This window comes from Haematobia irritans, chromosome 5 (assembly GCF_050003625.1).
Source record: "Haematobia irritans isolate KBUSLIRL chromosome 5, ASM5000362v1, whole genome shotgun sequence".
Lineage (NCBI taxonomy): Eukaryota > Metazoa > Arthropoda > Insecta > Diptera > Muscidae > Haematobia > Haematobia irritans.
Genome location: NC_134401.1, coordinates 53,908,332 through 53,923,694, shown reverse-complemented (window position 1 = coordinate 53,923,694; position 15,363 = coordinate 53,908,332). Strand labels below are relative to the sequence as shown.

Here is a 15,363-nt window from a genome sequence, read left to right as displayed (position 1 = left end):
GTAGTAGTGATGAAAAAGCACATTATCGTCTTTTGCCATTTCATACCTTTACTAGTATAGGCATTTTATTTTATTACATAATTGAAATCATTATATTTTGTTGTCTTCCTTTTTGTTTCATTATTTATTATTGATCCTTTAAAGATCAATATTAATATATAGATGTAATTAACATAATTGGGGGGTTGGTTTGTTTGTTTAGATTTCACCTTTCATTAATTTTCAATTATTATTATTATATGGTAATTTACTTTGTTCACTTCACTTCATGTTGTGTGTGTGTATATTTTGTTATTTTATATTATATTATAATATGTACGTGTGTGCATAATTGCTATAGTAATAGTTAAAATAATATTTATAATTAGCAAAATCCTTCTATAAAAGAGCACAACAACAATAACTTTTTTTCTGTCTTTTATCCTGGGTCATATTCATTTCACGCACTATTGTTGCAAATACTTCATTAACATTAATACGATCTTTAGCAGATGCTTCAATAAAAGGACATTCCCAGAGTTGTGCAAGCGCATTACCTGTAATAGAGAAAAATACATATTATTTAAGAATAATATAAACATAAACAATAATATAAAGTCAATTAAAAGTCCTATAGATATCAATTGAATCGCAAAACAAATTAAACAATTAGCGATTGTAAGTCGCCCTGTTCCCCTGTATTGCATACGTTCGACTCTTACTGACAACAAAATATGAAGTGACATGCATTTCAAAATAGAATAAAAAACAAAATCAATTTTCTTTCGCTGGAAACACAAAAGAAAGGGTATTATGCCCTGTTCCCCTATCTCATACGACAGAAAGTTGATTTTGGTTTTTCTATTTCGAAAGACAAATCACTTTATATTTTGCTCTGGAGTAGGAGTCGAATGTATAAAAAATATATCTAGATAAAAACATAATAACATTTTCACAATTTTAATAATTACTCAGGCAAATTTTAAAATTATGTATGTATTCTTAATGTATTCTCATACAAATGAAACGAATTATTCAAAATAGAACAGAACACTTAATCGTTTCGAATTCGATTGCCTGCTCCTCTTTCGAATAGGTTTTCTTTACACAAGACATGTTTAAACAAGTAAGTAAAGTCTAAAGTCGGGCGTGGCCGACTATATTACACCCTTCACCATTATGTAGACCAAAATTTGTGTTACCATCTAAACTCCTTCAAATTTGTTTGGAGTTATTATCAAGGTTTATATTCCCATATATAAATATTTATATCTGAAACGATTTAGAGACAATTTTTGTACTTCTACAAAACCGCTAGAATTAAAAATTAAATCGGCTAACACCCTGGGATGCAACACAGTTAGTTAAAAAATATGGGAAATATAAAGCTAGATTAATTTTGATGCAATTGTACAAAAGAGCATTTATGATTTATCGGGCGATACATACGTATTCGAGATATAGAACAATTTGAGTAATATTTACAATTTTTTCTACTCAGCAGTGGCGATTTTAGAAGGATATTGGTTAAATCTCACCAAGATATGTGGTCAATTATGGGCTGTGATATATTATTTGGCCAATTCGGGTGATATTTCCACAAGTCGGAGCTTTATTTAAAATTCGATCATTCTGTGGAAAGTTTGACATTACAGTATGTAGGTTATGACTACACTATGGGGAAATCATCACAGAATGTGTGTAAAATGTGGGTATTTTGGCCATATTAGATCAAGATGACACACTTAAATAGCATATTAAATGTATTCTCTGTGGAAACTGTCAATAAAACTCTCAGTCAATTGGAGGAAACTCCCATTGGAAATGGGTCTAAAATATGAAACATTCTACCATATTTCCCCTACTCTGGCGTACATATATATGGGAGTTATATGTAAATATGAACCGAGTTTGACCAAATTTGACATGCAGTTAGAATAATAATCCTACTATCTCAGCAAAAAACGTAAATGGGAGAATAATTTTGGCCTCCGTGGCGAAAGATATATATGGGAGCAATATCTAAATCTGAACGGATTTCAACCAAATTTGGCACACTTAACGATACTATTAAACGTACTCCTTATGCCAAATTTGAAGCAACCCAGGGCAAAACTTTGGCTTTTGAAGCCATATAAGTGCAAATCGGACGAAAGATATATATGGGAGCTATATCAAAATCTTAACCTATTTGAACCAAATTTGGCACGCTTAACGATACTATTAAACGTACTCTTTGTGCAAAATTTTAAGCAAATCAGTGCAAACCTATTGCTTTTGAGGCCATATGAGTCTAAATCGGGCGAAAGATATATATGGGAGATATACCTTAATCTGAACTGATTTTAACCAAATTTAGCACACCGAACAATACTATTAAACGTACTCCTGGTGCAAAATTTGAAACAAATCAGGACAAAACTCTGGCTTTTTTGGCCATATAAGTGAAAATCAGACAAAAAATATATATGGGAGCTATATCAAAATCTGAACCGATTTCAACGAAATTTGGTACACTTAATGATACTATTAAATGTATTCCTTATGCAAACTTTGAAGCAAATCAGGGCAAAACTCTGGCTTTTGAGGCCATATAAGTTCAAATCGGACGAAAGATATATATGGGAGCTATATCTAAATCTGAACAGATTTGGCTGATATTTCGCATATCTTTCGAAAGCCCCAAAATATTTGGCTGACCGAAATGTTGAGAAAATACGTCGATAAATACGTCAATTATGACCAAATCGGTGATAAATATATATGGCAGCTATATCTAAATCTGAACCGATTTTTTTTTCAAAATCAATAGCGATTGTCTTTGAGCCAAAGTAAAACTCTGTGCCAAATTTGAGGACGATCGGACTTAAACTGCGAGCTGTACTTTGCACACAAAATTACATATACAGACAGACGGACGACATACGGACATCGCTAAATCGACTCAGAATTTAATTCTAAGGCGATCGGTATACTAAACGATGGGTCTCAGACTTTTCCTTCTTGGCGTTACATACAAATGCACACAACTTATTATACCCCGTACCACAGTAGTGGTGAAGGGTATAAAAATGTATTTTCAAGGAATCGATTTATTACCACTACCCAACACATCACCGGATCACTCTTGACACAACCCACCTTAGTCGCAGAATTCCTTGATCTGTGATATCCTTTGCGAAAAATTTCCTTCCCAGAAGAAATGCATTGCCATTTATGCTAACGAAATTTTCGGTAGCGTTCAATTTCGTAAGCTGGTACGCATCTTAAGGGAAAATAAATCCGTATAGGAATAATCATTTCAGCGCCATCTATATGTGAAAAATTAGTTATATACGAATACAATTTTTTTGTTATATAATCATCCATAGAAATTGGCCAAACGGGAAGATACAGAAAATCCACATTTTAGCCAAAGATAAACTGAAACAATTCTATCGCGGAGTGGACGCACTGCTCGACGTGGCTAAATGGAAAAAGATGGGCTCCAAATTTATATGTGAAAAATATATCTTTTAGTGTTTGGGAGTCTCAATATATGGAAAAAGTGGACGCACGGCTTCTTGAGATAAATGTGACCACTGTGACCAAATGCAAAAGATGGGTATGGGTAGATATATGAAAGATAGATCGTTTAGTCCTCTATCCAACACTATAGAGTGGTGATGGGGGCATAATAAGTTTGTCATTCCGTTTATAACACATCGAAATATCGATTTCCGACTATATAATGTATATATATTCTTGATCAGGGAGAAATTCTAAGACGATATAAGCATGTCCGTCTGTCTGTCTGTTGTAATCACGCTACAGCCTTCAATAATGGCGCTATCGTCATGAAATTTGACACAGATTCGTGTTTTGTTTGCAGGCAGGTGAAGTTCAAAGATGGGCTATATCGGTACAAGTTTTGATATAGTCCCCAAATAAACCGACCTCCCGATTTGGGGTCTTGGGCTTTTAAAACCCGTAGTTTTTATCCAATTTGCCTGAAATTGGAAAACTAGAAGTGTTTTAGAATCGTCAAGGGTGTGCCGAAAATTGTGCCTATCGGTTGAAGTTTTGGTATAGCCCCCATGTAGACCGATCTCCACATTTTATTTCTTGGGCTTCTAGAAACTGTATCCGATTGCCTGAAATTTGAAATCTAGAGGTATGACCAGAAATAAGTGTGCTGAAAATGGGATGTATCGGTCCATGTTTTGGTATAGCCCCCACATAGACCGATCTCCCGATATTACTTCTTGGGCATCTACAAACTGTATTTTCTATCCGATTTGCTTGAAATTGAAAATCTAGAGGTATTTTAAGTCCACAAATAGGTGTGTCGGAAATGGGGAGTATCGGTTTATGTTTTGGAATAGCCCCCATATAGACCGATCTCCCGATTTTACTTCTTGGGCGTCTAGATACTGTATTTTCTATCCGATTTGCTTGAAATTGAAAATCTAGTGGTATTTTAAGACCACAATTTGGTGTGTCGAAAATGGGGAGTATCGGTTTTGATATATCTCCCATATAAACCGATCCCCCGATTAGGGGTCTTGAGCTTCTAGAAACCGTAGTTTTTATTCGATTTGTCTAAAATTGGAAATCGAGATGTATTTTAGGACCACAAATAGGTGCGCAGAAAATGGGGTCTATCGGTCCATGTTTCGTTGTAGCCCCCATATAGACCGATCTCCCAAATTTACTTCCAGGACTTATAGAATCCGTAGTTTTTATCCAATTTGCCAGAAATTAGAAATCTAGAGGTATTTTAGGACCATAAAGAAGTGTGCTTAAAATGTCCGTACCGGTCCAAGTTTTGGTATAGCCCCCTTATAGACGGATCGCCCAATTTTAGATTTCGTAGTTTTTACACAATTTGTCTGAAATTAGAATTCTAGAGGTATTTGAGGAACATTAAGAGGTGTGTCGAAAATTTTGAGTATTGGTCCACGGATTTATTTCTTAGGCTGCTAGAATCTGTAGTTTTTATCCACTCTGCCTGAAAATGTAAATATACTGGTATTTTAGACCCTCAAAAATTTGTGTCGCATTTATTTCTATCGGTCCATTATGTAAGACATTGACACTGATCATAAAAATTGCTTGAAACTAAAAGAAACATTTCCAGATTTTACTCCTCGTTATCATTTAAATAATGGCGGCAAAAATCTACGGATTTAATATTTCAAATCAAGGCTTTTATCATCATTTACACGATATGTTTATGATTTCTGTAAAATTCAAACAAAATTGGTTTTTATAAATCCAAAATCTGATCTAGTTTTCATGCGTAGAATCTTCAAAATTATCTTCGGGAAGTGTACTGGTTGAATTGATCTGCTTAGGAGAATATCTGTCATCAAACCCCCTTAAATCCTACATATATTATCAAGATACTTGCACCGACGAAGAGTTTTCAAAGCAAACTATTATATTTGATTCATGGTGTTGGGTATTTAAGATTCGGCCCGGCCGAACTTACTACTGTAATACTTGTTGTTTTTGTAATAGTGGAACCTTTCTTAATATGCCTTGGATTTATAGAAGTAGGTCATAATACTTTACAATTGGAATAAATAATTTATTTTGATAATATATAATTATAATTTCTATTTTGAAAATGCCCTTTGCAAAAATTGACTTTTTAACAGTTTAAAAGTCGAAAAATCGACAATTCTTAGAAAGTACGGAATAAGGCCGTTTTAAGTAAAAATTTAAGTTTTGGACAATTAAATTTCGCAAAAAGGATCGAAAATCAATAAAAAATTAAATTAAAAATTTCATCCCCGCTAGGATTAAAACCTGTGCCGTTTGAATTTTTCACTTCCATAGAAGTTCTTTTGGAAAGTTTTTGCAAATTACGATAATTTTTAATTCTTTGTTGATTTTTAATGAAAAAAATATATGCCGAAAATTATAAAATAAAAAAATAATATTTTAGAAAAATATTTGATAAAACGCTCAGTGTTTAATCGCGTTCGTGGCTGAGTGCGCCTTAGCACACTACAAACCCAAGTTCAACCCACGGTGGAGGCAAAAAAAAAATTCAAATTGTAAAATATAGATAATAAGAAAATAAAAGTACATATAACAAAACATATTGGTAAAAATAAAAAGTGCAATTAGTGAAAAAAATTGTTTTTTTTGCTGAGATTATAAAAACATGCAAAGAAATTGAATAGAAAGTCAAATGTATTGAAGACTTTTTATGCTGAAAATAAGTCGAACTTTGCAATTAGGGATTACAATCGGAATCAAATTTTTTAGCCTATTTGATGCGATTTTTAGCCTTTTTCAAATTTTTAAATAGCCGCCTTTTCTATTTTTCGTCTTTTACTAAAATTTGGAAAAATTGAATTTTTTGTCGACATAAACTGTCAGTGTTGTCAGAGAAAAGCTGAATTATTTTCCTCTTTAATCCCAATATCGACATTTCGATTAGTTGATTTGCGATTTGCGATTTTCGAAATAATCAAATGTAGATTAGAAAAATGAATATTTTTAAAAAAATCTATTAGTCGATTATCAGCTTTTGTATCCCACATCGGAACGTAAAAAGTCGAAATGCAGCTTTTTCAGAAATATAAAAACAAAAGAATCCTTTATGTTTTAAATTCAATGGGTTTTTAACTAAATAAATATTACTATTAATGGACTCATAGATATAAAAAACTATATTAAAAAATAAATAAAAATCGACATTCAATACAAACCTTCGGCGGTTGATACTTCTCTTTGGCAATCTAAATCTAATTTATTGGCGACTAGTAATATCGGTGCCGGTTGGCTGCCCTTAACTCGTGTTATAACATTTTTCATGCTGGAAATATCCTGAAAAAAATGATTCGAGAGAAAAAATGTTAATACTGCACTGATTTAAAATAATTAATTTTTTACATACCTGAAATGTTTGATGATTTGTAAGTGAGTACATGACAATAAAACCGTGACCATTTTTTATATATAAATCTCTCATTGAGGCAAATTGCTCTGTGCCCGCTGTATCTAAGATTTCTAGAACACATGGTGAACTGTCGACCTATAATTGAAAAAAAAGAAACGAAGTTAATAAGATTGATCATTAATTAAATAATTAAAAAATATAATAATTTTAATTTTATATTAAATTTATTTCGTTAGAAATTTAAATTTAATTTCTAACGAAATTCTGAGTTGTAAAATCCAGAAACAATATTACATTGTTTACGGCAAAGCAAATGTAGACACCCACACAATACTAAAAAATGGCAATGACAACGACATTCGTGACCCAAGGACCATTTAAAGTTTGTAAAGGAAACTATTTTAGCCTAGGATTGTACGCATACAATAAGGGATTGATGCTAAATAAGATAAAATATTGGCACTGACGGTCTTATATTACAAAATAATGGAATTGAAAATTAACACTTTTAATTTACTCTTAAGTTTATATACGAATCATTGCAAATTTAGATTAAATAGCTCAAATTTTACCATAAAGTTCGAATTCGGTCCCTCCACTCTCACCATGCAGTTCGCGTCTTCTTCATGTGGAACATGAATTCTGGCAAGAGGACATAACTGGATTAACAACTCGAATAATATATTTTTTTAAATCATAATTTTTCTTACTATTTGTCACTCTTCTTTTTGAAAGTCCAAGAACTAAGTTTCAAAGCCTTTTGTTTCCCATCTGTTTAAATTGTTTGAGGTCCAGCTACTCCTCTTTTTATGCCAATTTCTATGGAGAATTATATCACATTTTTTTGTATTCGTTTATAACTCATTTTTTTTTTACATAAGGTGACGCTGAAGCGGATATTCATATACGAATTTATTTTCCCTCACATTTGAAACAATAACTCAATGTAAAGCCTTCAAAGTTCTAAAAGTCTCAGGATCATTCACCCACGCTTCAATCTGTTTCCATATCAAATGTTGCATTTTCATCAAAGAAAATGTTAATTATTGTATGGAAATGATTTAACAGCTTTTTTGGAGTTGGAGGCACGCAAACGTTTCTTACCAAAAAGAATCTGAATCCGGCCCATAATTCACGTGGTTACCAAGAAAGGTAAATCAAATTGAGGCGATTATAAGGCCCGTTTGGTTTTCACATTTTTGAAATCGTGCATAACAATAGATTTGTGTATTTGCAAATTCACAAAATTTAAAATGAAACGTATGTTCACAGTATGGCGGCGCAAACCATGTGATGGGTTTATTTTGCTCACTGGGCAGTTTTCGGAGTAGCCAAATGCTTAATTACTTTCGTGAGTAGAATAAAGCTTAACATACAGAATATTGTACCAAAAATACCATATATTTCGGATGTGGGATTAATTGCTACAAATCAACTCTTAAGCATACTGTCTACTATATCACATTTGGTTTGGACCTATTTTGTCGTAATGGCATCAAAATAAGGCTTGCAATATTTAATTCGCGAGCTAAAATACAAGCAATTTTAATTCGGCAAAATTTTGCGTATTCGGTTTACCAGAACAAGCCAATTGGCAAAATTTTTTGCGAATGAATATGCCACAATAGACCTGTATATTGTTATCATATCATGGATGGAAATGTTCCATGGCATTGATTTTGTAACATTACGTCTTTTGAAACTAACTGATCGAAAAAAGTAGCAGCGAAAGTAAGCTGGATTTTGACCTATTTCTAATTGGTGAAATTGCATGACATCGTGGGAAATGTTCAAAGATGTTCCCACTTCACTAGACTATTTAAAGAAAAACTGTTTTGTCTGATGGAAAAAAAATATATTTGTAAACAATACTAATGTCATTCGTAATATTATCATCATGCGATAACGACACAGTGGCGTAAGGCACGTGATAGAAAAATTATCTACTTATTACTTGGAACATTTTGTATTTGCATTCTACAATAACAGGGGGTATAAATACACTTTTGTTTTACTAACGATTACCTGTAAATATGGTTAACAACTATTTACATTAAGTATTTACTTTAATCAATATATACGAATTGGAAGCAAAATCATGAATTGTGTGCAAAATTATTTCAAATGAGCTTAAGTTGTGACCACACCGAAAAAAAATCACAATATTAAAATTAAAAAACGAAAATATTCTAAAAACAATTTTCTCAACATTTTTTACTCATATCTCCTAAATTATTGGTCTCAAAACATCACACCGATATCCATAAAAATGTTATTCTTTTTCATATTTAATTTAAATATATATATAACAAATTTAATTTCACAAATTGTAAATGTGATGCTAGCTCTCTAAGTCATGCTCTTTTATTTTAAAATCCCTATGCTCACATATGCACTACTCCGCGAGAGCCTAAAAATAGAAGCATTACTTATGATGACTCATACTACATATCCAGCTCATACGCATTAATTTATAATAAATGCCCAAACCATACAATAGTATGCATATTTATAACACATCGCTCTACAGGTTAGTAGTAAGCCAGCCAGTGGATATCCCAATGACGTTGAAGGCGTGTTTTCACCACTAACCTTTTGTAAGGTTGTATATGAAAAAAAATCTCTGCGATACATATGCAAATCAGGTTATATATGAGCTTACACTTGTTAAAGGCCGGTCATCGGCCTTTTTTTGCCATTACAGGATGGGTTTATTGTTTTAATAATAATAATTGTAAAAAAATACATAATTATCATAAATCATAATTTGAAATTGTTTTTTCATCACTTATTATTCCATCTGGTTATGATTAGATTTCGATGGTAATTCAACTTTTCAATTCAAAAGAAATTAATTTTGTGTACTACTTATGCATTTCTTATGTAGATTCATAAAAATCAAACAAAACAAAAATAATTCTAGTTTAAAACCAAAATTTTAATTTTGTCCATATGGTAATCAGGGTTGTGGAGTCTGGGTCTAGGTGTTTGAGATTTTGCTGGTGTCGGAGCCGGAGTTGTAGAAATTTTGCTCGATTCCGACTAAACCAAAATTTTGAAAATTGTGAATTTAATATTTTTACAAATAAACAAGTATTTAGATTGAATTAAGTTCTTCATCGAACAACAAAAACGAAGTCGTGTAATAAATTTATTTGCTATTCCCTATATCGATAATAGGTTTCAGTTAATATGGGTGAAAATCAGCGGTGATATAAATATGGTAGATTGACTGTAATCGCGCAGCAAATTCCAATAATGGAGATTTGTTTTATATCTACAAGTAGGTTAGACTGGAATATGGACTGAATTGATCCATGGTATTGTCCAACATCATAACTTTGACATTCCATTAAAATATCGATTTTCGTCCATAATAACGGACAGTTTAGTGATATTGTAGTATTTCATGCCTGGTGTTGCCAAAAAGGGCTAGCGTATTTTTTGTTGACAAGGACTTATTTTTGTATAACACCCATATAGACCTATACTAGGATTTTATTTCTTAAACACACAATTTTTTTTTTTCTGATTCAATCACAAAATTAATTGATCCAATTGATTTTTTAATTGAAATGTCTTCAATCACAGAAATGATAGTATCAATTAAAAAATTAATTGAAGGTCAATTAAAACTTTAATTGATCCATTAAAAAAATTAATTGATGCTATTAATTTTTGTAATTGATTTTTGTTTGAATTAAAAAATTTATTGAATCGATTAAATTTTTAATTGAATATTTTTTAAAACTCAATTAGAATTTTAATTGGAAAATTTTTCGTGAAATTTTTTTCTGTGAACTTCTTTTTCTGTTACCCGATATCAAGCAGACTGGTTTTGCATATAAATTAGTTATTCTACATATTTTTGCAACTTATTGGACATGAAGATTAACCCTAGACCTCATCCTTTGTCAAAAACACGACGCTTAATTTTAATTTCGATATAAACTCTATTTTGATCGATTGAGAAATGAGAAATTTAAGTTATTCTTATTCAAAGATTTCATGCATCTTGTTTAATACTAATTAAAAAGGAACTGAATAAAATATTAAACTAAATTTTGGTTCTCATTTTTGGCCATGATGCCATTTAAAGCGCCTTGAAATGGGGCGTAGTCAAAATGACGAAGGATGACGTTAGTGTGACTTTCCAGTGTTAAGGAATTGTTATTATTAAATTATTGAAAAATTTTTATAAATAGTAATGCTGAAGATTTTTGGTATCTGTCCATATTTTGATGAGCCTCTATATAGACTTGTGTTCTATTTTAATTTATTGACCTGATATGGCAAGCAGAATATTTAGATTGGTCCATTTTTGGTAACCTCCACCAGAGAGTTACCATTGGAGTGCTGAGATTTAGTTACATTGCCCGGTGTCGACTCCGAACTTGGACTCGAGGCTAACGGGAATTGTTGAAGTCGGAACCGGAGCTGGAGTCGAGTAAAAATAACTCGACTCCACAGCCCTGGTTGTATGGAATGCACCGCGATGCAATGAATACCATGCCCGCCCTTTTTGCAAAAGTTGGCTTTTTCAATTGCTATCGTTGTTGTTGTTGTTTTAACAGTTCAATTGCTATCGTCATCTTATTCATCGCAGTCGTAGTCGACTTTTTAACCTTTTAACTGTTCTAAAATTGTCCATTGTGAATAAATCAATTTTTTGTAATATTAATCAAACGTTAACTTTACACATACATGATGTTTTGGTTAGGTACCATGAACACTATTGCCAAAGATGGTAGAATTCTACCAAAAATGGTAGATTTGTAGAATTTGCACTAAAAGGAGATTATTAAACTTACACTAAACGGAGATTATTAAACATTAAGGCACACTTCTCAAAAGCAAATATTTTATTAGAAACAACATCCTAAGTAAAACGAATTTTTGTAAAGCAAAATGTTGAATTTTGCGAAATCGTAAGCCAGAACTACCCCCATGTTATAATATTAATTTCTGAGTTAATAAGACAAAATTCTAAAATTGTTGAAATGTCATATATCATGTTCCGTTATATGATACGAAAGATTTCTTTCGTATTCCAAACTAAAGAAAATTTATATTAATTCATCTATTTCGAAAGGCAAATCACTTAATATTTTGTTGTCCAGGAGGAAATGAGCGTATACAATATTGGTAAGATTTAAATGAATTTTCAGGCCAAAATCATTCGAATTCGGGTACCTGTTTTTTTTTTTCAAATGGACTTTCGTTTGATTTCCTGGAATAGGAAATGTACACCATATTTCTCTTGAAGCAGCGCATTTTTTCACATGGTTTTATCAAAAATCTCAAAACTTTAAATTTTTATATTTGGTAAATTAATTGGTAGACAACCGTTTCTGGGAGCCACCGTGTTGCAATGGTTAACATGCCTTGCATACACAGAGTCGTGTGCTCAAACCCAGTGTCGACCAAACCAAAGATTTTCAGTGATGGATTATCCCCTCTCAGTAATGCTGGTAACATTTCGGAGTGTTTCAAAGAAGCTAAGTGGATTCACCACTATGCGGAACGCCGTTCGTACTCGACTATACAAAAGGAGGTCCCTTGTCATTGATCTAAACATAGAATAGGGCAGCACTCAGTGATAAGAGAGAAGTTCGCCAATCTGGTATCACAATGGACTAAACAGTCTAAGTGAGATTGGAATATAGGGCTGACACTATACCTAACCTTTGGTCTTGATTGGAATTTCCCTTTCATCTATAACAAATGAAACTAATTCACATGTACTTAAAAGATAAAAACCCAGGAAATTTAGCAAGGTTAGTAATGAATTGAATCATGGGGAATCTCGATCGAATAACCTTGAGTAATTATTGTAAAAAACAGTAAATTTTGTAATTATATGTCGAACACCGTTTATGATCAATAAAAAATATTCCTATGTTCGACAGAATTTGTCCAATAAATAATGCCCATTACAGATAATCACGAAGGGTTACATTTCATTTCCACTTCAATCAAAATGTGTGATCTTTCTCGATTTTGAGCAACGTCGAAACCCGACTAATCGAATTTAATTGATTACCAAAATTCGACTTTTACCTTTTGTTTTTAGGAAAAATCGGTTTAAGTCTTTTGCATCCCTAACTAATCACAAGAGCTGGTTTATCATTGTCTTTATCACGTCGATAAAACAGCACATGGCATTTTAAAATTTTATTGACCGATGGTCTATCCTCCGCTTAAGGGCTAATCGTAAGCAGAGAAATTGGCAATAAGTGTGTACATAACTACAGACAGTAACATTACCTAGGCAAACACCATAATGAACTTCATAATTTTTGGCAAAATACTGAACGTCTTTGTGCATTAGGATTTAAGAGCATTAAAAACCCAGCCCCGACTTTAGCCCTCTAATTGGTACATTACACTGTGTGGCACTCCATTTTGATTTGGCTATAATGAATTTACTAATGATTAAACCGAAAATAAAATCAAACTTTCAATGAACTGAAAGTGATTTCATCTTTTTCCTCAAGGAATTTTCGAAGGCAATATAGACTCTACATTACACGAAAATAGAATCAGACTTTCAATGAAGTGAAAAAGACTCATAATTGTTCTTTAAAGAATTTTCAACGACAATATAAAAAAAGATAATTTTCATGAAGGTCCTTTTTGCTGCCAAGAGGTTCAAAGCAGACATAAGATTTAACAAAAAAAAACCTATATATTTTGTATACTCTATTTACAATCTTCTTCTATTACTCAAAAATGCAAAAAAGTAATTGAAAAGTAATAAGAAATATCTACATACATACATATATAGCAAATGTTATTAATAAATTGTGGGAATATTTTCACACAAACATAACATGAGTGACTGAATAGCGACAATTATTATCTAGTGTGTAGCTCTCTGTCTCTGGTGTATAGTTTGTGGAAACATTTATACTAAATATGTGTTTAGTGATAAATTCTACTTATGTATGTAGAAGGTACATACGTCACTCTACACGTAGGACATATGTACGTAAATTCGTATGTTAATATAAATCAGAATTATATAAACATTTTCAAGTTTAATGCCACAAAGAAGTGAGAAAATATTATATATTGTCATAATCGAAAATACCAATGGAAACATGGTTTGCCCAACATGTGTCCAGATCAATCATAAAATTTGTAAATCCTGATATTCTCAGATTGAACATAAACTATGCTATTATAGTAGATGTCCATCATGTGTGTATTATTTTGAATTTTTTTATATATACAGCATATTCATTATCTTGGCTGATTATCAAGAATACCATGATAATTTTCTTCAAAGAATAGATGACAGACAGTGGGCAGTATATATTTTTGTTGTTCTTCTTTTTTTTTGCAGAAGAAAGAGATTTTTTGAATTTGCAACAACAACTTAATGGGGTGGTACTTTTACTTTCATAGACGAGTCATTGACGTTGTTTTTGCCGCCTTCGTTCGTTAGATTAGAAGGACAAACAAAAGACCGATCAAACACACTAAAGAACAAAAGATAAAATAATAAATGTCGGAAGTAATTTTGACATTTTATGAAATATAACCATTAGCGTACCTCAATTTCTTTGCGATAGAAATCTTCTATTGTAGGATCGTATTTTTCTATAAAACAACCGGAAACAAACTGCACTGTTAAAGCTGATTTGCCAACACCTCCAGACCCCAGAACGACAACTTTAAATTCACGCATATCTGCTGCTGCTGCTGTTTAATACTTCTTTTGTTTTTGCTTCTGTGGCGGTGCTGATTTTCGCTGCTGCACTGCTGAGGCGGCTGCCAATGATGATGATGATGATAATTACGAATGATGCTGATGATGTTCTCAGTTCTTTGCTATTAGTGGTGGTGGTAGTAGAAATAGTTGTTATTTTTGGTAGTTGGTGGTGGCGATATCTGTAGGTCGTCGTCGTTGACGTTTTTCGCCAGTGGTGGGTACATCAACTAGACAAAAATATGTTTGCCAAATTCTAGCCAATTATTACAACTCCCCTTACACTTGAATGACTGGACATACACACACTCTCACACAAACTATATATTTTAATTGCAAAGAAATAAAATGAATAATCCACAAACTCGAGCACACTAACGCACTAAAAATTAGTTGTTCTTGATGGTTAGATTTACAATTGAATTTTCAATTCTTTTCTTTATCTTTATTCTTTTTGCCGTGATAATTCGTTTGTTCAGTCGTTCGTTCTTTTTCCCCGTGTGTAAAAAAAGACGTCGTTGTAATTGTAATAGTAGTGGTGTGGGATGAATTTCGTTCCCGACAACGAAGTGACGACAAAAACACCTGTATTTCCTTTTAATATTTATAACTAATCACTTTCTTGCAACATTTTCACTTTAAACATTTTCGTGCAATGTTGCGTCTTTTTTAAAGCAATAAATTATTCACTTTTATCGCGAAATATCGTCTTTAAAACAAGCTGCAGCAAATTTCCACTTTTCTTTGTCCAAAATTATTTTTTTTTGTTTTCTTT

The 15,363-nt window shown here is 32.2% G+C and overlaps 1 protein-coding gene across 1 annotated transcript; it reads right to left on the bottom strand.

Moving 5' to 3' along the window:
• Positions 1 to 246: 246 nt before the first annotated feature.
• Rap2l (Ras-associated protein 2-like) lies at positions 247 to 15,363 on the bottom strand. The gene is made up of 4 exons (XM_075313828.1): positions 14,433 to 15,363; positions 6,872 to 7,009; positions 6,684 to 6,801; positions 247 to 536 (listed from the first exon to the last, which is right to left on the bottom strand). Exons 1-4 carry the CDS (start codon positions 14,565 to 14,567, stop codon positions 379 to 381), a joined length of 549 nt encoding a protein of 182 aa, XP_075169943.1. The 5' UTR covers positions 14,568 to 15,363; the 3' UTR covers positions 247 to 378.

What these genes read in the sequence shown, in the direction of transcription:
- Rap2l (XM_075313828.1), bottom strand. Translation starts at nt 14,567, where the DNA reads ATGCGTGAATTTAAAGTTGTCGTTCTGGGGTCTGGAGGTGTTGGCAAA. An exon ending in TCTATCGCAAAGAAATTGAG is followed by an intron (nt 7,010 to 14,432) that starts GTACGCTAATGG and finishes TTTCAATTATAG; the next exon opens with GTCGACAGTTCACCATGTGT. An exon ending in CAAATCATCAAACATTTCAG is followed by an intron (nt 6,802 to 6,871) that starts GTATGTAAAAAA and finishes CATTTTTTTCAG; the next exon opens with GATATTTCCAGCATGAAAAA.